At 33.9% G+C, this 24,245-nt stretch overlaps 1 protein-coding gene across 3 annotated transcripts in view; it reads right to left on the bottom strand.

Annotated features, from left to right (window-relative positions):
• The window catches only part of LOC101892331 (uncharacterized), an 83,700-nt gene that overhangs the window by 58,082 nt on the left and 1,373 nt on the right, over nucleotides 1–24,245 (bottom strand). For 2 of the 3 annotated variants that reach the window (XM_059123365.1, XM_059123367.1), the window contains exon 2: nucleotides 16,062–16,463. In XM_059123365.1, the coding sequence (XP_058979348.1) occupies nucleotides 16,062–16,104 (43 nt within the window). In that variant the 5' untranslated portion in view covers nucleotides 16,105–16,463. Of the gene's footprint in view, nucleotides 1–16,061; nucleotides 16,484–24,245 lie in introns of those variants that run through there. The other variant, XM_059123366.1, reaches the window with a different exon arrangement.

Raw genomic sequence — 24,245 nt, 5'->3', positions numbered from 1 at the left:
ATTGACTTACATTAAAAATTTCCAGAATTCCACCTCAAGCCGTTTCGCCTTGGCGTTGAAGAATCAGTGAGTCGGTCACTAAAATGTTGACAGTGAAACAAACCACGAAACGTATATAAGCCAGTTTTGCCACAAAAAAAGAGTTAACAATAAAAAATCACCCTTTTATACCCTACACCACAAGGTGGTCAGGGTATTATGTCTTTGTGCATTTGTTTGTAACAGGCAAAAGGAAACGAGATAGACCCATAGTTCCTTTTGATGATCTGCATAGAATCACTTTCTGAGTTGATCTATGCATGTCAGTCCGTCTGTCCGTCCGTCCGTCTGTCCATGTATTCTTGTGAACAAAATGCAGGTCGTATTTATTATCCGATTGAAATGAAATGTATTCTTGTGAACAAAATGCAGGTCGTATTTATTATCCGATTGAAATGAAATTTTGCAAACAACATTTGTTTGGCCCAAGGACGAACCCTATTGAAATTGGACATACTCGGTAAAAATTTAGATATAGCTCCCATATATATCTTCGTCCGATTTACCTTTTATTGTGCACCAAACGTGTAATATCAGCCCGAATAGTATGGAATTTTGCACATACAACCAAATTAGGCTTGAAAATAAGTATGCCAAATTTGGTGAAGATCGGTTCAGATATAGCTATAGCTCCCATATATATTGTTCATCCGATTTGTTATTTTTGTCCTCCGCAGCCGTAATATGCACTCTGTAACAACAATATTTGGGGAAATATATCAAATGCAGCTCAGAAATACCTTTGATAAATTTTATCGAGATCGGTTCAGATTTGGATATAGCTCCCATATATAACTTCGTCCGATTTACCTTCTATTGTGCACCAAACGTCTAATATTTGCCCAAATGGGATGGAATTTGGCACATACGACCGAATTTAGTCTAGAAGGTAGTATGCCAAATTTGGTGAAGATCGTTTTAGATATAGTTATAGCTCCCATATATATTGTTCATCCGATTTATTGTATTTGTTACCCACAGCCATAATATGCACTCCGTAACAACGATATTCAGGGAAATATATCAAATACAGCTCAGAAATATCCTTGCCAAATTTTATCGAGATCGGTTCCGATTTGGATATAGCTCCCATATATATTTTTATCTGATTTCAAATTAATTGTGCACCAAATGGGCCATACAATTCCGAATTTAAAGAATACAAATGCTTCGGCATATTTAGTCCTTTGAACTTTAAATTATAATTATAATCATAGCGTGTATGATTGAATTCTCCCATAAAAACTCTTAATTGTTATGCGGAGCTCTACTAAATTAGCAAAGTGGTGTAGGGTATCATAAAATCGGCCCCGCCCGACTTTAGGACTTTCTTTACTGGTTATAGATTTCTACATTACTATTAAAATTTATTGGCGATGTTAACAATATTTATTACAAAAGGAGTGTCAAAGATTAAATTTTTAATTTTTAAATCCCCCCCATCTATTGGCCACAGGTTGCAATTTCGCCGTGGCAACATCACTTCGAGCAATGAAATCCATGTTTTATGATATTAACAGCCATTGCTCGATGTTGTCAATTTTTATTAACGGCTAATAATAGATTTATGGCGAAGAGTAACAAATAGCCGCGCAAATCTTCAATAATCAAGTTTGTTGCTTAAGTCTTTTGTTTGAAACACACAACTCAGACGAGGAAAAGAAAATAGGATGGTTGCCTATCTTGATTCGCCCCTAAGCAGCCGAAAAATGTTGTCATCATTAAAAGGATTGCATGCTTCATAGTTTTTTATGTGGATTTTCAAAATTTTGAACTGTGGCCCTGCCAAAATAATTTACACTTTAAAAAAAAAAGTTTTTTATTATAAATTTTTATTACAAATTAACGTCAATCAGCTAAAAATTATTGCATCCAAAATGAAAAAAAAAACACCAAAAGAGCGGTATTTTGTCTTTTCGTGTATTTCGGTTTTATGACTAAGCCAAATTTTTTTCACATTGACCTGGTTTTTTGTTATTGGTTTTTTTTTTATCTAGCCAGCCATATTCTGATATTATTTTCTTCTTTCGCATGGCGTTTTATTTTTATTTGCAAAATGTTTCGATTTTTATTTCCCAGCACAGACTCATCAATGCCATTCTCATTAATGGTATTTCTTTCCGATCGTCGGCAATCATCGAATGGACCATTAGAAACCATCTTTGGGGCATTACCCTGAGACAAATGTGAAGACATCATCAGTATACGCATGTCTCTCGTTTTTCAGAAATAAGAAGTAGCTGTTAATTGAATTTTGAAACATGGTGTGTAAAAACAACAACAACAAAATTTATATAAATTTTCAATATTTTGTATGGTGATGTGTGACACAGATTGGGATTAATTAATTTGAGGGTTGTTCCACCTGATTCCCATGGATATGTGTGTTTCCACATTAAGACTTATTATTCGCATTTCCAAAAAAAACCTTTGGTTCATCCTTCCTAGACAACATTAAAGACTCTCATTCCAAATTTCGTATTTCCCGTCCTATGCCTTCTCCAAATACCAAATTTAATACCATTTAGTACTTTTCGTACTTTTTTAGTAAAATTTTCCAAAACCACCTCCATTTCTCAATCCCGACTCACAAAAAGTGATCCTTATAACAAATTTCAGATCTCCAACTCTTTCCCTTCCTTCCTTCAATTGTATGGTAATGTGTGACATAGATTAGGATATATTAAAGTAAGGGTTGTTCCACCTAATTCCAATGGATATGTGTGTTTCCACATTAACACTTATTATTCGCATTTCCAAAAACACTTTGGTTCGTCCATCCTACACAACATATTTCCCGTCCTATGCCTTCCCCAAATACCCAATTTAACATCATTTAGTACTTTTCGTACTTTTTAGTACCATTTTCCAAAAGCCCCTCTATTTCTCAATCCCGACTCACAAAAAGTTACTCTAATAACAAATTTCAGATTTCCAACCCTTTTCCTTCCTCCCTTCCCTTGTATGGAAATATGTGACATAGAACGGGATTTGTTAAATTGGATGGTTGTTCCGCCTAATTCCAATGGACATGTGTTTTTTATACCCTCAGCCACATGGCTAGAGAGGGTATATATCATTTGTTACGGCCAAAATGTGCCTCATCGAAATAACGGTTTAAGACCCTAGGTTTCTTTGGACCAAATCCGTTTCAGGACATTTGGAGTCGATCTAGAGATGTCCGTTCGTCCGTCTATCGGTCTGTCTGGCTCGTGCGCACGAAAAAAGAGAGTATCCGATTTTGCTAAAACTTTGTTTTTATTATCAAACTTAGAAAGTGTTCAGAGATGGAGAATATCGGTCCACTCCTTGTGGTAACTCCCCAAAAAAAGGTCGAAATTTCCAAAAAAAAAAAATATTTATATATATATTACTGCCCAGAAGGAGAAAGCATAGTCCGACTTTTCTCTAACTTTGCAAATCCTAATATTTGCATTAGCATTAGTCGGTCCACTCCATCATGTACCTCCCCCACAAAAGGCTCAAATTTCTGAATAATTATAACTCTTATAAAATGTGATATAAGAGTCCGATTGACTTCCAATTACACACACCACAATATTTTTATTAACCCAAGATCGGGTGTGAATATGGAATATATCGGTCCACTCCTTCTGGTACCTAACCCACAAAGGGTCACCATTTTGAATATTTATGAAGCTCATACGGCGCGAAATTAACATCTGATTCTATTCTGACTTCGTACATCTCAATATTTCTATCACCGCAAGATCTGTTAAAAAAGTGGTAGAGTTCGGAACCCACTTTCTGGTACCTGCCCCACAAAGGGTTAAAATTTTGAATAATTATAACTCTTATAAAATGTGATATAAGAGTCCGATTTACTTCAAATTACAAACATCACAATATTTTTATTAACACAAGATCGATTGTGAAGATGGAATATATCGGTCCACTCCTTCTGGTACCTAACCCACAAAGGCTCAACATTTTGAATATTAATGAAGCTCATATGGCGCGAAATTAACATCTGATTCCATTCTGACTTAGGACATCTCAATATCTCCATCAACACAAAACCTGTTATAATGATGGTAGAGATCGGAACATTCCTTCTGGTACCTCCCCCACAAAGTGTCAACATTTTGAATAACCATAACGATTATAAAATCCGAAATAAGCATTAAACATCTCATTTTTTGTACTAACACAAGATCTGCTGTCAAGATGGAATATATCGGTCCACTGCTTCTGGTACCTCCCCTACACAGGATCAAAATTTTGAATATCAATGAATATCATAAAACGCGAAATTAACATTCGATTCCATTCAGCCTTGGTACATCTCAATATCTCCAGCAACACAAGATCTGTTATAAAGATGGTAGAGATCGGACCATCTCTTCTGTTACCTGCCCCACATAGGGTTCAAGATTTTGAAAAACAAAACGCTCAAAGAAAGCGAAATAAGCATCTGACTCTCTTCAAATTCACACAGACAAACTTGATTGCTAACACAAGATCTCTTGTGAAGATGATATGATGATCTGCAAACCCCTTCTACAAAGAGTGCCAGTTTTCAGTTCTGGGAATTGCATTTCACAGAACAGATTAGCTTCAACATATAATATGCTAACTTATGTGGTACTTTTTAGTTACTTTTTGTAAAATAACCACTATATTTTATTTCTCATACGAGATTCTACATTTCAAGCTTCTTGTTCTGTAAGTACAGAAATTTAGTTCCCCAAAATGAATTTTTAGTACCTTTTAGTGGGAATTTAGAAAAATCCATGCATCTCTTATGCAAAATTTCATGATTCTAAATGAAACTAACTCTCTTAGAGTTGGTGAGACAATAAGTCTCTTTTCTCTTACAAATTGTATGTGTTGATCATCTGTAGAGAGAAATATCTTAACATAACGTTATAACTTACAACCAGTGTGGCCATTTTAGCATTTTTGCAGCTAAATTTAGCATTTATTTTTTGTATTTAGCAGCAAAACTTTCATTTTGCATTTAGCATTTTTATTAGCTTTTTCAAATCATTAGTTTAGCATTTTTTAGAATTTTTTTGTCCAAAAATATTCATATATTTCAGTACTTCCTTATAAATCCAATTTTTCTTAAATCTAAAAAATTAAATTACATGAACATTTTGAACGAAATTACTATTTTAGAAAAGCAATGACAAAAGCTAAGTACATATGAATGGGCAAACATAAACTGAACGATTTATTTTTGGATATGCGTATAAGAATTTAAAAATGCTTTAAATAAAAAACTGTTCAAGATTTTGTCTAGTTTTAGTTTAGTAACACAGAAGTTGGAAGAGTTTTAAGTGGCATGAACCTTATAAAAGCAGAAATTAGAAATAGAATGATCTTATACTCCATGAATTCACTTCTTTAAATTAGAAACGGATTGAAAAGATTAAATAAAGGTTGCGAAATTTTTAAGATTACTAACGATCTCATTCGAATCATCATTCGGTCTCTAATTTTCACGTAGCAGGACTTAATACATTTTAATAAAATCATATAAAATTTAAAAACAGATGTTGGACCTTATTGTCCTCCTTCCGAATAACCTTCATGGATCTGGAACCAATTTTTTCTTGAAAAACCTGTCATCTCTAATAAATTTCAAGCTTTGGACCGAAGTAATGCATATTCTTATAAAATTTGCACTACATTAAAGCTTAAGAAAAGAAAGTCATGCTAATGGCTATTCAGAACAATATTTGTAAATTAAGGTTTCTCTATATGAATTGTTTTAAAAAAGATCAAAAGTGAGTCATTCGTGTATTTCTTAATTCGTCTGAAATTCACTTTCAGCATTTCGGTGGATTAGACATTTTGGTATTTTTCCCACAAAAATCGGGGCCCATTTTTTCCGCTAACTATTATCCGATGGCCATCCAAAATACTTGGCAGGGCCCATACCGAACCGCCACTTAAAATTTCTTGAGGCTCGGACGATAATTATGACGTGTCAGAAAACTTTCAGTTTTTGGACCATTTGAACCTGTAAATATTTTGCGAACATCTCCAAAAACGTCAGGCTCCTATCCTGACACTAACCCCATCTCCATTCAACATTTCGTGAGGATCGGGCCATAACTGTGCCCTGTATATTATATCCTAAATATATAGTGTTGTAAGGTTTAAAAATATTACAAAATGTAAAATTCAATATTGTAAGTCATGCTACAAAAATGTGACAAAATGAAAAAATATAAGAAAATATCACCAAATCAATATTTTCATCTTTATTGGGATCTTTTCATTCGTTCTGTTAGATTTTTTTCTTTCCTGTCTAGAGGGCATTCTGAATTGACACGATTTGTCAAAATCAGTCCAGCTATTTTTGAGATGTAAGTATTCTAGCGAATATATGCCGATATATATATATATATATATATATATATATATATATATATATATATATATATATATATATATATATATATATATATATATATATATATATATATATATATTGATATATATAATTGACCTTTTCGTCTATTTGTAATTTCACCGGGATTAAGAATATTCGCTGTTAAATGGGATTTTTTAAACTAAACTTATGGTCTATTTCACTCGCTCAATATTATCCGATGACCATTCAAATTGGAAAGCTTCTGCCCAGTCCTATGCTCCAGCACCAAGCTAAATTCCGCGTCGATTGGTCTATAATTGTGACCCGTAGCGTGATTGCAAATTAACATAGCTAGATCGGCTTAGCTAAGCGAGATTAGTAGATCAATATATACCTTCCTATGTGGGAAGCCAAAATTTCGAAGTGTTACATAATTTTGTGGCCCAGACTTAGACTTTTGTGGGTCAGACTTATAATACCCCCTACACATAGTGTTGCAGGGTTTAAAAAGGTATTTATATTTAGCATTATTTTTTGGCTTTTTTCATTTTTTGTTTTGGCATTTTTTAGCATTATGTTTATGCTGTTTTAGCTGCAACACTATTTTAGATCTGGTCACACTGCTTACAACACACTAAAGATATGTTGTTCAGTGCTTTCATTTAATCAATGAACTAAAATATTCAATATTACAATAATATTATTTCAATATTTTAATTTTCAATTATTGCCCTTGGCACTTGTCTTTGGCTATTCTCTTTAAATGATGAAAATATTCGCATTAGATAATCAACGAAGTTTGTTGCTTAAGTCTTTTGTTTTTCACAAGCAAACATTAACATAAGGAAATAATTTAACATAGATGTATGACATGTTTTCCGTGGGTATGTATATGTCATGCTAATTTTAAAAGAGAGGTATGAATTTGAATTTTGTTGGTTTTGAAGTGATTTGCATATTATGTCGTTGTCATGCTTAAGTGTGCCATATGTCATTATTTTACTATTTAAGTTGTAGGTATTTTTAAGGGTTTTTCGAAATTATTAGATCCAAAATCTATTCTATTTACATTGGTGATCCAAATGCCACAGTTTATAAATCCAGCTCTTTTCTACACTTCTTACCGAATTTAGTATTTTTTTTTTTCTACCCTATATGGTAAATATATGCAAAAATTGGCCAAAAAGATATTTCAAAAATCACAAATTCAACTCTCTATTTCTGCGCATTATTTTAAATTTTGTAGAATTTAGTACTTTTCGTACACGTTCTAGTACATATTCCAAATTTCACCTCATTGTCTAAAAACTATACACTTAGAGTAATCCTAATATAAATATGAATTGTGCATTCAATTTCTTTTCCCACACTATATACCAATTTAAGTACAATTTAGTACACTTCGTACAAATTCACAGCCACTATCTTTTTCTAAGGGCTTTCGAAATTTTTAGATCAGATTTCCAATATCTAATCTATGTGCAGTGGTAATCCTAATGTCACAATTTATAATTTCGGCTCTTTTTCTACATTTCGTGCCGAACTTAGTACTTTTTGTACCCTATATGACAAATATTTCCAAAAAAACTGACCATTATTTAACACAGAGTAACGTTATAGCAAAAATCAAAATGCAACTCAGCTCTATTTCTAGATTTTATTTTAAATTTAGTACCAATGTTGTACTTTTCGTACACGTTATAATACGCATGTTATAGCTACTCACTTGCAGAGATCTTAATATGAAAATACACAATTCCAAATATTTTCCACACTATATATATCAGCCATATGGCTACAGAGGGTATATCAATTAATACGGTCAAAACGTGCCTAGTCGAAATAATGGTTTTAAACCAAATCCGTTTCAGAACATTTGGAGTCGATCCACCGATGTCCATCCGTCCGTCCGTCTGTCTGTCTGGTTGGCTGGTGCGCACGATAACTCTCGAAGGGAGTATCCGATTTGATCCAAACTTGGTACATCGTAATATTTTTGTCAAACTTAGATCGAGTTCGGAGATGGGCAATATCGGTCCACTCCTTCTGGTACCTCCCACACAAAATGTCAAAATTTTCAAAGAAAATAATTTATTGCACAGGAAGAGAAAGGATAATCCAATTTTGCTCGAACTTTGCGAATCCTAATATTTTCATCAGTGCCAGATCAGGATGGACAATATCGGTCCACTCCATCAAGTACCTCCGCCACAAAGGGTCAAAATTTTGAATAATTACAACAACTATAAAATGTGATGTAAGAGTCCGATTGTCTTCAAATTTCACACATCCCAATAATTTTATTAACCCAAGGTCTGGTGTAAAAATGGAATGTATCGGTCCACTTCTTCGGGTAACTACCCCACAAAAGGTCGAAATTTTCAAAAACCAAAAAAAAAATATTTTTTTTCTGCACATAAAGAGAAGCAAAAATCCGATTTTGCTCAAACTTTGCAAATCCTTATATTTGCATCAGTTCTAGGTCAAGTGCGAAAATGGACAATATCGGTCCACTCCATCAAGTACCTCCCCCACAAAGGGTCAAAATTTTGAATAATTACAACTCCTATAAAATGTGATGTAAGAGTCCAATTGTCTTCAAATTTCACACATCCCAATAATTTTATTAACCCAAGGTCTGGTGTTAAGAGGGAATACATCGGTCCACTCCTTTTGGTACCTCCCACACAAAAGGTCGAAATTTATTATATATTTTATTTTTATTTTTTGCACAGAAAGAGAAACGGTTACCCGATTTTGCTCGAACTTGGCGAATCCTAATATTTTCATCAGTGCCAGGTCAGGTGCGAAAATGGACAATATCGGTCCACTCCATCAAGTACCTCCCCCACAAAGGGTCAACATTTTGAATAATTATAACTCTTATAAAATGTGATGTAAGGATCCAAACGTCTTCAAATTTCACACATTCCAATATTTTTATAAACCCAGGATCTGCTGTTAACATGGAATGTATCGGTCCACTCCTTCTGGTACCTCCCCCACAAAGTGTCGAAATTTTGAATACCCATGAAGCTCATAAAGCGCCACATTAAGATCCGATTCCATTTAGACTTGGCACATCTCAATATTTCTATCAACTCTAGATCTGTTATAAAGGTTGTATAGATCGAACCATTTCTTCTGGTACCTCCCCCAGACTTAGGCTTCAAGATTTTGAAAAAATCAAAATACACAATTCCAAATATTATCCACACTATATATATCATTTAAAGTACCATTTAGTACTACTTTTCAAACATATTTCCTACACCCCATCGGAATAAGCATTCTAAATATCAGAATTCCAGCTCTATCCGTTTGGCCAATATGGATTAAATTTATAGTTTGTATTTGTCAAAACCCAGAATATCTCACCCCAGGAGAATAAAATTGGGCCACATGCAAAATTTCATGGTTCTAGATTCAGCTGTTTTGCTTAGGTGTTGATGAATCAGTCAGTCACTCACTCGTCACTTCCTTTTTATACCCTCCACCATACTATGGAGGGTATATTTACTTTGTCATTCCGTTTGTAACTCCTCGAAATATTCATGTCAGACCCAACAAAGTATATATATTCTTGATCAGCGTAAAATTCTAAGACGATTTAGTTATGTCCGTCTTTCTGTCTGTGTGTCTGTCTGTCTGTCTGTCTGTCCGTCTGTCTGTCTGTTGTAATCACGCTATCTTTCGAACAAATTGAGATAGAAAGCTAAAATTTTGCACACATGTATTTTTTCCCAGTAGGCAGGTTAAGTTCGTAAATGAGCCATGTAGGTCCAAGTTATCATATAGCCCCCATATAACGGTACCTTCCGATATTCGGTATTTTGATGATTTTAGCGACATTATTCACCGGAATTATTTCAAATTTGGCATTTGAAGTTTGTAATGGATGCTACAGCCTAAGACAGAAAATTATCTGTGCAGGTCCACGTCTTCCTGTAGCCCCCATATAATGGTACCTCCCTATGTTCGATATTTTGATGATTTTAGCGACATTATTCACCGGAATTGTTTCAAAATTGGTATTTGAAGTTCGTTATGGGAACTACAGTCTGTGACAGAAAATTGCCTATACAGGTCCAGGTCTTCGTATAGGCCCCATATATAAGTACCTCCCTATATTCGGTATTTTGACGATTTTAGGTACAATACTCACCGAAATTGTTTGAGATGTCGTATTTGAAGTTCGTAATGGATGCTACAGCCTGTGACAGAAAATTGTCTATGTTGGTTCAGGTCTTCTCACAGCTCCGATATAACGGTACCTCCCTATATACGATATTTTTATGATTTTAGCTACATTATTGACCGTTTAATACAAGTTTCGAATTTGAATATCGTAATGGCTTATGACAAACAATGCACATGTAGGTCCACGTCGTATACACTCCAATATAACTACTATCTTCGGTATTTTTAAAATTGTAACAGAATTTTTGAAGGATTTTATTTTTTGAAAATTTCTAAATTCGTTCCAAATGGTGGAGGGTATTCAAAGTTTGGCCCGGCCGAACTTACTGTTTTATAACTTGTTACAACTGCAAAAAAGCCACGTCTTCTCTATCAAAATTTTGTGAATGTATCAAAGCTTGTCAAACACTTCGTGATCTACAGAAATCGCTGATATCCATTTCCCATTATATAATTCCAAACTCCATTCCAAATATTTACAAAACTTTTTCAAAATGCGATTTTTTCTTCAAAACAAATAGCTTTCTTTTTGAAATTCCCAAAATAACAATGAGATGGGCCAACAAATAATTTAAACTCAGCTTCCACAAAACGATGGCGGACTAAGCTTATTTCACCCCCTACACCTTCAACTTCTCTTTTTTTTAAAAGAAAACTCTCTTGATTTATTGTCTAAACACTACAATTAAGAGATGATCGTCTGATACAATACGCGCATTACGTTTGAAATAAACCACGATTTAATCTGAATTTAACAACCATAATTGTAATCAAATACAACAACAACGAAAACACCAAGCTTCTATCGACACCATGATTTACCATCGTCGAACCAAACGCCATTAGAAGATACTTCCCTCCCAAAGACCGGTAATAATTCAAAACACCAAACATGTTCGACTGATGACGATGACGACGCAGGCAATGAAGAAGTCTGGGTATTGAGTAAACGTTTACGTTGTAAAATAATCACGCACACACACATGTATGCATACATACATACATTGGATATACATACCCAGTAAACAATTTTTTCCGACTGCTCTGATTTTAGATTTTTTTCCGAAATTTCTGACGTTTTTTTCAGAAATTTCTGATAGAAATTGGTCCGATTTTCTAAACTTTTTTTTTAGAATTTCTGCACATTTTCCTGTGTTTTTAAGCGAAAAAAACTCGAAAAATGTACAAACGGAGAGAGTAGAATCTACTCAGTAGATTGTCTATTGCTCTGGCATATTCTCTCCCACATGTAAACGGATGGTGGTGGTTTGACACATTCTCTCCCATAGTAGTTGTTGTTGTGATCATTCATTTCAAGATCTCAACAACAACAAAGCGTAAAGCAAAAATGCTATTTGTTATTGTTATTGTGAACTGTTAGATTTTCCGTTGTAAAAATGTGCGTTTTGTTGTTGTTGTGAATCAGCCTCTTTCTCTTTCGTTCCCAAAAAAATATGATGGAAAAAAATTGCAAAAACAACTACAACAACATTATAGATGTAATATTTAAACTACATTTTTACGAAACCCGAAATAAATTGTTTGTTTTTTAAATAAATATGTGTTTTTTTTTTTTTCATTTTTAAGTGGTGTGACGATTTTTTCGATATTTCTTCCGAATTCTGAACGATTTCTTTCAGAAAATCGGAACTTTCTCCCGAATTCTGAGCGTTTTTTTTTCAGAAAATCTGAATTTTATTCCGAATTTTCTTTCGAATTCTGACCGATTTCTTTTAGAAAATCTGAATATTCCGCCGAATTTCCAGACGAATTCTGCCCGATTTCTTTCAGAAATTCGGAGTTGTCCTCCGAATCTTTTCCGAAAATCTAATTTTTTCTCCTATTTTTTCAAGAATTTTCACCGAATTTGGACCGAATTCGTCCAGAAAATCTAATATTTTTTCAGATTTTTTTCAGAAAATCTTTCCGAATTCGGTGACCACGTCCATACAACTTTCGTACCGAAATCGGAAGGAATTCGGAATCAGAATCGGACATTTTTTCAGAGATTCTGACAGAAATCGGACCGAATTCGGCAAAAATTGTTTACTGGGTAGTCACCATGTAAACAAGTTATATTCTTCGTTTGGCCAATTTCGGGCTCTCGACAAATTCATGCGAATTGATGTTATGGACAATTTGGTTTTTGTTGTTATTCTTGGTGTTATTATTGTTGGTGTTTTGTCATTGCTACTGTTTGTTGACAATTGCCAAACCACCAAAACAATAAGAATTAGAATCATGTTGTTGTAATCACTCACAATTACTCTGCTCAATTTTCCACTTAGAATTTTTTGAGGAAATAAACAATTGTGGGAGCGAAAAAGAGAGGGGGAGAGAGAAATTATGGCTAAGCGAGGCATGAAATTATTGAAATGATGTCACATTTGTAATTGAGAGTTGAAGCAGAGAAAAAAAATTCTCTTTGATAGATAGGGATTCTAATTCCGTGTTGGGAAGATAACACTGTGCATCAAAATTAAATTTTTAGATAGGAATGAAGGAAAGAAGGAATGAGCCGATAAATCCCATATGCACACACACATATTTAGAAATACCAAGTTTGAATAAAATCGATGACTTGTTTAGCAAATTATGAACTATATAAGTAGTTAAAATTGTGACCCTTTGGGGGAAGGTACCAGAAGGGGTAGGCCGGTATGTATAATTTTCACACCAGAATTTGCGTTAATAAAAAATATTTAGATGTAAGAAACTTAAAGAGAAACGAAAGTTTATTTTGCATTTTATGAGGGATATAATTATTCCAAAATTTTGGCCCGCTGTGTGGGGGGTACTAGAAGGAATGTAATTTGTAATTGAGAGTTGAAGCAGAAAAAAATTCTCTTTGATAGATAGGGGTTCTAATTCCGTGTTGGGAAGATAACACTGTGCGTCAAAATTAAATTTTTGGGGTAGGCACGAGAAGGAATGAGCCGATAAATCCCATATTCACACACACACACACATATTTAGATATACCAAGTTTGTTGACTTCTATCGCAAGTTATGAACTATATAATTAGTTAAAATTGTAACCCTTTGTGGGGGAGGTACCAGAAGGGGTAGGCCGATATCTATAATTTTCACACCAGAATTTGCGTTAATAAAAAAATATTTAGATGTAAGAAACTTAAAGAGAAACGAAAGTTTATTTTGCATTTTATGAGGCATATAATTATTCAAAATTTTAGCCCGCTGTGTGGAATTATCCGAAATATTCGATCTTTACACCATATCATGAGTTCTCAAAAATAAGGGAATGTGTAAAATTTAAAGAGAATCGGATGAATATTTCGCATTTTATGAGAGATGAAATTATTCAAAATTTTGATCCGTTGTGGTGGAGGTATCAGAAAGATTGGACCAATATATTCCATCTTCATACCAGATCTTTTGTTGATAGAAATATCTGGATGTGCCGAGTTTGAGAGGAATCGAATGCTTATTTCTCGTTTTATGAGCATCATGATTATTCAAAATTTCAACCCCATTGTGGGGGAGGTGCCAGAAGGAGTGAGCCAATATATTCCATCTTCATACCAGATCTTTGATAGAAATATTGGATTGCGCCGAATTTGAGAGGAATCTAATATTAATTTTGCGTTCTACGAGCTTCATTGCTATTTAATATGTTGACGTCTTTGTGGGGGAGGTACAGGAGAAAGTGGATTAATATACTCCATCTTCATACGAGGTCTTGTGTTGATAGAAATATTGGATTGCGCCGAATTTGAGGGGAATCTGATATTAATTTTGCGTTCTATGAGCTTCATGGCTATTCAATATGTTGACGTCTTTGTGGGGAAAGTATTTGAAGGAGGGAATATATGGAATTTGAAGAGAAACGAATGCTTATTTCACATTTTATGAGTGATATAATTATTCAAAATTTTAACCCGTTTTGGCGGAGGTGTGGAGGTGATGGAATGGGCCGGTATTTCTATTTTCGCACTTAACCTAGCACAGATGCATATATTAGGATTTGCAAAGTGGATTATCTTTTCGCTTTCTGTGCAGTGAAACATTTTTGGGAGTTTCGATTTTTTGTGGGGGAGTTACTAGAAGGAGTGGCCCGATATTGCCCATCTCCGAACTCGATCTAAATTTGATAATAATATTACGATGTACCAAGTTTGGGCCAAATCGGATACTCCCTTCGAGAGCTATCGTGCGCATTAGCCAGCCAGACAAACGGACACCCTAGATCGACTCCAAATGTCATAAAACGGATTTGGTCCAAAAAGAGACCTAGGGTCTAAAACCGGTATTTCGATGGCTGTATCAAAAGATTTATACGCTCTGTAGCCATATGACTGAGGGTATAAAACAAAAATGTAACCAAAAATGTAACCAAAAATGTTGTGAAGGTAGGTCCACGTTTAGACCTAATCTCATATACCGAATCCCTCCGATAAATGTTTTTATTAAAATCTACTGTAGTTTTTTATTTGGTGTTCATAATGGCAAACCAATACCCTTTTGAGAAAAAAAAATGTTAATATGGTCCCAGAATTTAATATAGTTATCCTAATTACGATTTGATTTCTTTTTTTCAATCGATTTTACTGTAACTTATCATTCCGATTTGAGATAGGCTAATAAATGTATGTGCCAAATATTATCAACATGGGACAAATTTTTCGTTATATGGGGTTAACAACCGTTCCCTCCGGATTTGAGCGATTTGATGTAATTTGTCATTTTGAGTTCTGAATACAAAATATACTCCCTGCCAAAAATTGTTAATTAAAAGTATCAGTACTTGGTATACCTCCCATAATTTGCCGAATTTTCAAGTTTTAAGCAAAATTTTGAAACACAATTAACAACAAATTAAAATATATGGAGTTGAAATAATGCCACAGAAATGAAGACTTAAGAGTTTTTTCAAGTGCGGTTTTAAAGTTTCTAAAATATTATTGAAATATAAAAAATTGAAAAGTTAAGAGAATATTTGTAACGCTAACATTAAAATGTGTTGCATTCAGGTTTTCGGTTTTCTCACGGATTGGGGCCACTGTGTAATGATTTCACTTTTATTTATTTATTGTTAATATTTTTTGGATTATAAAAACCCCCCTTGCTCTCAAATACCTGAAGTAGTCTATTTTTTAATGAAATTTAATTTTTTGAAATTTTCGATATACTTTTTTTTCAAAAAAATTTAATATCCAACCCACATGTATGTATGTGTTATCATTTATATTGCCACGGAAATTGGAGAAAATTATTATAATTAAAACAAAACAAAGAAAAACGATATCTATAATAAATAATTACATTTGTTTCTTTCATATACATATTTACAAAATTTATATAATACCAAAAAATAAAAAAACAGTAGCAATTTTTATTTACAGCTCTTGTGGTGTACGAGTATTTCTGATTTTTTTTCAAGAAAATGAAATGAAATGATTTTTTGCACACAAACACACAAAAGAAACATTGAAATGATAAAAAAAAAACTACTTACTTGCAGCCTGCATTATTAGCATGCCAATCACAATGAAATTCATATTGCCGGTGTATCGCTGGCTTTTTGTTGTTGCTGCTGTTGCCTCTTCTCTTTGTTTGTTTTTTTGTTTGTGGTAACGGTATGTGTGTGCGGTGGCTAAACGTTTTGCCCTGCTTCTGTTTTCTTTTTTTTTTCTAACGGCAAGAAAGAAATTTCTCACAAAAAAATACAAAATTTTTTGGTGTTGTTTTTTTTTTCTTTTGCTACTTTTTCCGACAATTTGTGTTTTTTATATTTATTAGTATTTCTTTTCGATTTTTTATGTTTCTCCGTAGATCTCTTTTCCAGATGCGTGCCAAACAATTTTTTTTTCGTTTTATTATCACAATTTTTTAAAAAATCATCTGCATTCACAATGGCCTGAAAGTGAAATTGTTTATCTTAGATTGACAAGGTTTTTGGATAGGCATCCAAATTAATTCTTTTATTTATTTGTTTCATTTTATTTAAAATTAAAAAAAAACATTTAAGTATCTGGATTGCAATTTATTCCCTCAAAACCCACATTGAGTTTCTATGTTTTTATTTATTTATTTATTTTATTTATTTTTTTTTTTTTTGTAAAATTTAAATCTCTAGATTACTTAATAGGCAGTATATTCAAACCTCCCATTAGGTTTCTAGATTTGTTTTTGTTTTTTTTTTTATTAATTTTTTATGCCGCGCGTGTTATTTAATTTTTCAGTCTCCAATCTTCTTCTTCTTCTCGACAACGGTTACAACAAAATCCAAGAAGAGTTATATGTAAATTTATTTATTTTCTTGACTTGCTTAACCAACTCGCTTTTGTTTTTTTTTTTTTTGGTTTGTCATTCACCACAAAGAAATGCACGCAGAACCGGTGTGGAAGTTTTTTTCTGACTGATGTTTGAAAAAAAACTTAACTAAAAAGCCAACCAAAGTATCATTGAGTTGTGGCATTTGTGTGCGTAGTAGCATAGCACAAGGTAGGTATGTATTTGTGCCTGTGTTTGTTTGAAAACAAAAATATTCAACACTCTCTCTTTCCATATATGCCGTTTAATGGCATAATACACCTTACAGTTGGTCTTAGAGGCAAATGCAATAAAAATTCAAAATTAAATTTTTTGAAATATTAATTTCAAGGTAGAAATGCTAAAAAAAAAACTAAAAATAAACGAAAGACTTAAGAAACAAGCACCAGCAAGAGAGATAATCAAGAGAATTGACAAAAGACTTAAGACACAAACTCCATATGGAGAGCATTTGAGGAATTACTCTCAGACCTCGCTCACCAATCCAATTTCTGTCTGCTTATTTTTCTAATCATCAAAAAAACCAGTGTTAATATATAATTTATACATTTTTTTTTAAAAAATTCGCTTTATTATTAATTTTTGAACAACATCCAAGTTAAAAAAAAACAATTGAAATGAAATCTTAACTAATCTCTTTTTTGGAATGTGCTAACACAGGGTTTTGACCAGTGCATATTTAATAAATAAAAGTGACCTTGGGTTCTTCGATCGAGGGGAATTTTGTTATCCCACCACGGTGTGAAAACTTAAATTATTATCAAAACTGGGGTTCTCTAAATCCCAAAAAAATGTGGACATTTCTTAAAATACTTTTGTCAAACACGAGCCGTAAACACCAAATTCTACACTTTTAAGTCAAAAATAAGTTAAAAAGTATCAGTCAGTTTTGCCGACAAATGTATACCCTCAGCGAATGTTCGGAACGGACCAATATTGTCCATTTCATATCGAACCTTGTGTTCATGGAAATATTGATAAGTGCCAAGTATGAATGAAATCGGATGTTCATTTCGCGTTTTATGAGCTTCATGAATATTCAAAAATTTTACCTTTTGTGGGGAGGACCGATATTGTCCATTATCGAACCTATCCTAGCACTAAATCAAATATTAGGATTTGCAAATTTGGATTAAAATCGGATTATCCTTTCTCTCTCCGAGCAGTAAAATACCTTTTGTGGGGGAGATACCAGAAGAAGTGAACCGATATTGTCCATATCCGAACTCGATCTAAGTTTGATAATAATATTACGATGTACCAAGTTTGTATCAAAACGGAAACTCCCTTCGAAAGTTATAGTGCGCACTAGCCAGCCAGACAGACGAACGGACGGACATTGCTAGAACCAATTTTTGTCGAACATTGCAAAACCCTAATTCGCAACAGTGCTATGTTAGGTACAAAAATGAACAATATCGACCGACTACATCATGTACCTCTCCCAGAAAGCGTCAAAATTTCCCCCAAAAAGGGGTTACAATTTTTAGTAACCATGAAGCTCATAGACCCCGAAATGAGCATCCGATTCTCCTCAACATTTTCCAAAAATTATTACATATCTCATTTAAATTGATGGTCGATATAGTCCAAATTCGGACGTAAATCCATTACTTCGTTATCTCCTCCATAAAGGGTTTACCTATGTGCCAAGATTGGTTATTTGAGAATGGTTTCCCCTTGAGGTACACTGCAAAGTGAGCAGAGATTGGTGTGTGACAATTTTATTTTGGTAGAGGTATACTTTTGAGTATGTGTGATCTGACAGCAAGCGATTAATCAGTTTTATTTTCCCAGGTTCTAGGGACCATTTAGAATGCCAGTGTTTGGGGGGGGTGTGATGAAAAAAAATTTGATTGAATAATGCATCCAGCAGCAGCAGCTTGTTAAGCGGAAATATCAGCACACTCGTTGTAGAAGATTTCAACGTGTGACGGAACCCACACAAAAGTGAGTTGAAGTCATTGCTTTACATCCATTACTTCGGTGGTTGATTATGCAACTGCAATACAACCCTGAAAACGGTGTTTGATAAAACGCGAAGTTGGTTGCAGTTCAAGATAACTGAACAGTTAAGCCATGTTCACACTTGCCTTAATAAATCGACTCGATTTGGAAATCGAGTAACAACCTTGGAGAGTGAAGTGCAATAAAACGCGAAGTTGGTTGCAGTTCCAGATAACTCATGGCAGAAGAATACAGGTAGATCCATCAACGCTTGGGAGCATTGATATGTCAAAAAATTTTAATTTTTTTTTTAATATTAGTAGATTTTTATATGTTTTCTTATACGACGACATTCGGAGGTTAATATAATTCGCGTTATTCAACAATTTTTACAAATTTAAACATTTTTCATTCAACATTTTCAATTCCAAAATAGGTTTGACAGTTCGTTGTCTCAGCAGCTGCGTCGATGCGACTACCTGTATTATTCTACCATGGATTGTACCGAAAATTTAATGGATTTAATAAAACGCGAAGTTGGTTGCAGTTCCAGCTAACTGAGTAGTTAAACAATGTTCAGACTAGCCAAAATAAATGGACTCTATTTGGATATCGAGTAACAACCCTGGAGAGCTGTGTTTAATAAAACACAAGTTGGTTGCACTTCCAGGTAACTGAAAACTCAAGCCATGTTCACACTAGCCTTAATAAAGCGACTCAATTTGGAAATCGAGTAACAACCTTGGAAATGGGACTTTAATAAAACGCGAAGTTGGTTGCAGTTCCAGGCAACTAAACAGTTATGCCATGTTCACACTAGCCTTAATGAATAGACTCGATTTGGAAATCGGGTAGGGAAATGGTAGTTGTTTAAACTAACAATAAGATAGTATAAATCCATTAGTTATTCAAGAATTTACCGCAATACTCAGAAACTCAATATCGGGTTATAGGATACACACCAATTATCAAGAGATTTTTCATTGGAGGTTTATAAATTATTTTTTAATTTCTTCATTATTTTGTGTAGTGTTTTTAATAAATGTTCATAAAATAGTACCAAATAATGTCATTATTTTACCTCCATTACGTCCGTGGCTTAATACGCAACTGTAATACAACCCTAGAGAGCAGTGTTTAATAAAACGCGAAGTTGGTTGCAGTTTTAGATAACTGAACAGTTAAACCATGTTCAGACTAGCTATAATAAATTAAATCGATTTGGAAATCGAGTAACAACCCTGGAGAGCGGTGTTTAATAAAACGCGAAGTTGGTTGCAGTTCCAGGTAACTAAACAGTTATGCCATGTTCACACGAGCTTTAGTAAATAGACTCGATTTGGAAATCGAGTAACAACCCTGGAGAGCGGTGTTTAATAAAACGCGAAGTTGGATACAGTTCCAGGTAACTAAACAGTTATGCCATGTTCACACGAGCCTTAATAAATGGACTCGATTTAGAAATCGAGTAACGGAGTAGTAATTGTCTAAACTAACTCTAAGATATTATAAATTATAAATTTATTCAAGAATTTGCCGCAATACTCAGTAACTCAATATCGGGTTATAGGATACACACCAATTATCAAGAGTTTTTTCATTGGAAGTTTTTAAATTATTTTTTTATTTCTTCCCTATTTTGTGTAGTGTTTTTTTAATAAATGTTCTTAAAACAGTACCAAATAATGTCATTATTTTACATCCATTACGTCCGTGGCTTAATACGTAACTGCAATACAACCCTGGAGAGCGGTGTTTAATAAAACGCGAAGTTGGTTGCAGTTCCAGATAACTAGACAGTTATGCCATGTTCACACGAGCCTTAATAAATAGACTCGATTTAGAAATCGAGTAACGGAATTGGTACTAACACTAAGATTTTATAAGCCATTATTTATTTGAGAATTTGCCGCAATAACTCAATATCGGGTACACAGCTATTATCAAGAGCTTTTTCATTGGAAGTTTTTAAATTATTTTTTATTTCTTCGCTATTTTGTGTAGCACCTCCAAACTTCGTCGACCACCTGTCATCCCAAAATACCATCGATATATTCATAAATATTCCGATGTTATATTTATTTAAAGTAAAAGTGGACGACACAACGAATGACCGACAAGAAAGCAAAAACAAAAAAAAAAAAAACAAGCACAACAACAGCAAAAAAAAAACACGTATCAATGGACAGAAAAAGTGGACAAATACATGTACGTATGTGACTGTCGGACGGACTGTTGGTCAATTCGTCATCAACTTGCATTTGAGTATAACAGCGGCGACGGCGGCAGTGGTAATAAAAATAAAGTTGGGATTTTTTCAAAGTTGTCGTCTTCGTCTTCTTCTTCCATATTAACAGTTGAGTGGGCCAAGTTAACAATGGTAACAGACAACAACAACAACAGCACACAGCAATGGGGCAAAAGTGCTGCTGCCTTGTTGTGAATTATGATGATGATGATGATAATAATTATGATGAGTAATGTGTCATGCGTTACAGGTGGGCTGGTCGCTGGACAAAAAATAAAAACAAACGGTTAATCTATTTTTTTTTTTTCTTCAGCTTGATTTTCTGTCATTTGTCAAAAGTGTTTATGGTAATAAGAAATTAAGGTTTGAAGACACACAAAAATACACACACATGTAACCTGTTACAATTACTCTCAAAATCCGAAATATTTTATTACAAATTATGTAAAAAAAGGGAATGCAAATTAAGTGAGGTTATGGAGAAGGCGAAATTTTTCGAAAAATAATTTTACAGGGTGAGATGAAAAAACTGCAACCAACTTCAGATTGCTGTCATTTCTAAGCCACTCGTCCGACAGGTGCTAAAATTATTCCAGTGACAGATCATTGTATTGTTTACAAGTGTACAAAAGCATTTTTGTGAGAATTTTCCAGAAAAAAAAGTTATTCGTGATGGAATTCAAGCGTGATAGAGTGATTTATTTATATTTGGCTGGAAAACTACAAGTGGTTAGCGTTAGAGCACTCCATCATTTAAATGTGATCTCGATAATCGGCGAAAATTTCAAATAGATATTTTTATCGATAATCGATAAAAATTTTCTATAGAATATTTATCGATCATCGGCGAAAATTTTCAATAGAATTTTTTATCGACAATCGGCGAAAATTTTCAATAGAAATTTTTATCGATAATCGGCGAAAATTTTCTATAGAAAATTCTACTGATAATCGGCGAAAATTTCCCATAGATATTTTTATCGATAATCGATAAAAATTTTCTATAGAATATTTATCTATAATCGATAAAAATTTTCTATAGAATATTTATCCATAATCGGCGAAAAATTTCTATAGAAATTTGTATCGATAATCGGCAAAAAATTTCTATAGAAATTTTTATCGATAATCGGCGAAAATTTTCAATAGAAAATTTTATCGATAATCGGCGAAAATTTTCAATAGAAAATTTTATCGATAATCGGCGAAAATTTTCAATAGAAAATTTTATCGATAATCGGCGAAAATTTTCAATAGAAAATTTTATCGATAATCGGCGAAAATTTTCAATAGAAAATTTTATCGATAATCGGCGAAAATTTTCTATAGAAATTGTTATCGACAATCGGCGAAAATTTTCTATAGAAATTTTTATCGATAATCGGCGAAAATTTTCTATAGAAATTTGTATCGATAATCGGCGAAAATTTTCTATAGAAATTTTTATCGATAATCGGCGAAAATTTTCTATAGAAATTTTTATCGATAATCGATAAAAAATTTTCTATAGAATATTTATCGATAATCGATAAAAAATTTTCTATAGAATATTTATCGATAATCGATAAAAATTTTCTATAGAATATTTATCGATAATCGGCGAAAAAAATGTGACTTGATCGAAAGCCGCATCGCAGTGGCCGTAAAATGGCACGTGAGCTGAACATAATGCAATATTCCATTCGTCAAATATTGAAAAATGAGCTCGGGGTAAAGCCATTGAAATTGCGAAAAGTGCAAGAACTTACAACGCAACAGCGAAGAAAATAGACTCAAAAGAGCTAAAATAGTTGCTTCGCTTGGCCGAAAGTGGTGAACTGCCGAATTTGGTTTTTTCCGATGACAAAACATTCGTTGTCCAGCAGTTTGTAAATAAACAAAATGTGATCATGTTCACTTGCCAAAGAGGTCAGCTGAAAATGTGCACCTTAGGTTGGCCAACAGAACTCAAGCGCCGGCCATGGTGATGGTGTGGGCCGCCATAACAGCCGATGCTCGCTCTCCGTTCATATTAATCGACAATGGCATCAGAATAAATGCCGAATATTATCGCGAAAATATTCTGGAGGATGTATTAAAGCTTTGGGCACACAAACATTTTGGCCGCAGACCTTGGACATTCCAACAGGACTCAGCAGCATCGCACTCAGCAAGCGCCACCCAAGAATGAGGTTACAAAATGAGGTGTCTCGCTTCATTTCCAGCGCCCAATTGCCACCAAAATCTCCGAATACCAATCCGTTGGACTATTGTGTCTGGAGTATTTTGGAAAGCAAGGTTTGCACTAAAAAATACAAAGTGTCGATCATCTCCAGCAAGCGTCTCGCCGGGAATGGGCCAAAATACCGCAGAGCAACAATCGGGTAGCGTGTGATGGTTTCGCTGGCGGTTTGAAGGTCATAATTCGTGCCAAAGGTGATCAATGCGAACAAATCTAAACTTTTTGAAAAATTTGATGCTGTTTCCGACGTTTTTTGCTTTGATTCAATAAAATTTAAACAAGTAAAAAGCTATAAGTTCGGCCGGGCCGAACTTTGAAAACCCTCCAGCATTTCGTACAAATTTGGCAATTTCCAAAAAAAAAATAAAATCCGTTAAAAATTCTTTTAAAATCTTAAAAATACCAAATGTAGCCGTTGATTAGACGACGTGGACCTGCATAGGCAACTTTTATCACAAGCTATTACAATATTTAAATGAGAAACTTGAAAAAAAATGTTTTTATTTTATAATGTAGCTAAAATCATCAAAATACCGAATATAGGGAGGTACCATGGGGGTTGTAAAACGTGGACCTGCACAGACAATTTTCTGGCATAGGCTGTAGTATCCATTATGAACTTCAAATGCGAAATTTGAAACAATTCTGATAAATAATGTCGCGAAAATCACCCAAATACCGCATATCGGGAGGTACCGTTATATGGGGGCTATACGACGACGTGGACCTACATGGTCCATTTTTTGTCATAGGCGAAGTATCCATTACGAACTTCAAATGCCAAATTTGAAATAATTCCGGTAAATAATGTCGCTAAAATCATCAAACTACCGAATTTCGGGTGGTACCGTCATATGGGGGCTATACGAAGACGTGGACCTACATGGCCCATTTTCTGTCATAGGCTGTAGTATCCATTATGAACTTCAAATGCGAAATTTGAAACAATT

Source organism: Musca domestica, unplaced genomic scaffold, assembly GCF_030504385.1.
Source record: "Musca domestica strain aabys unplaced genomic scaffold, Musca_domestica.polishedcontigs.V.1.1 24, whole genome shotgun sequence".
In the NCBI taxonomy this organism is placed as follows: domain Eukaryota; kingdom Metazoa; phylum Arthropoda; class Insecta; order Diptera; family Muscidae; genus Musca; species Musca domestica.
This window is presented reverse-complemented; position numbering and strand designations above follow the sequence as displayed.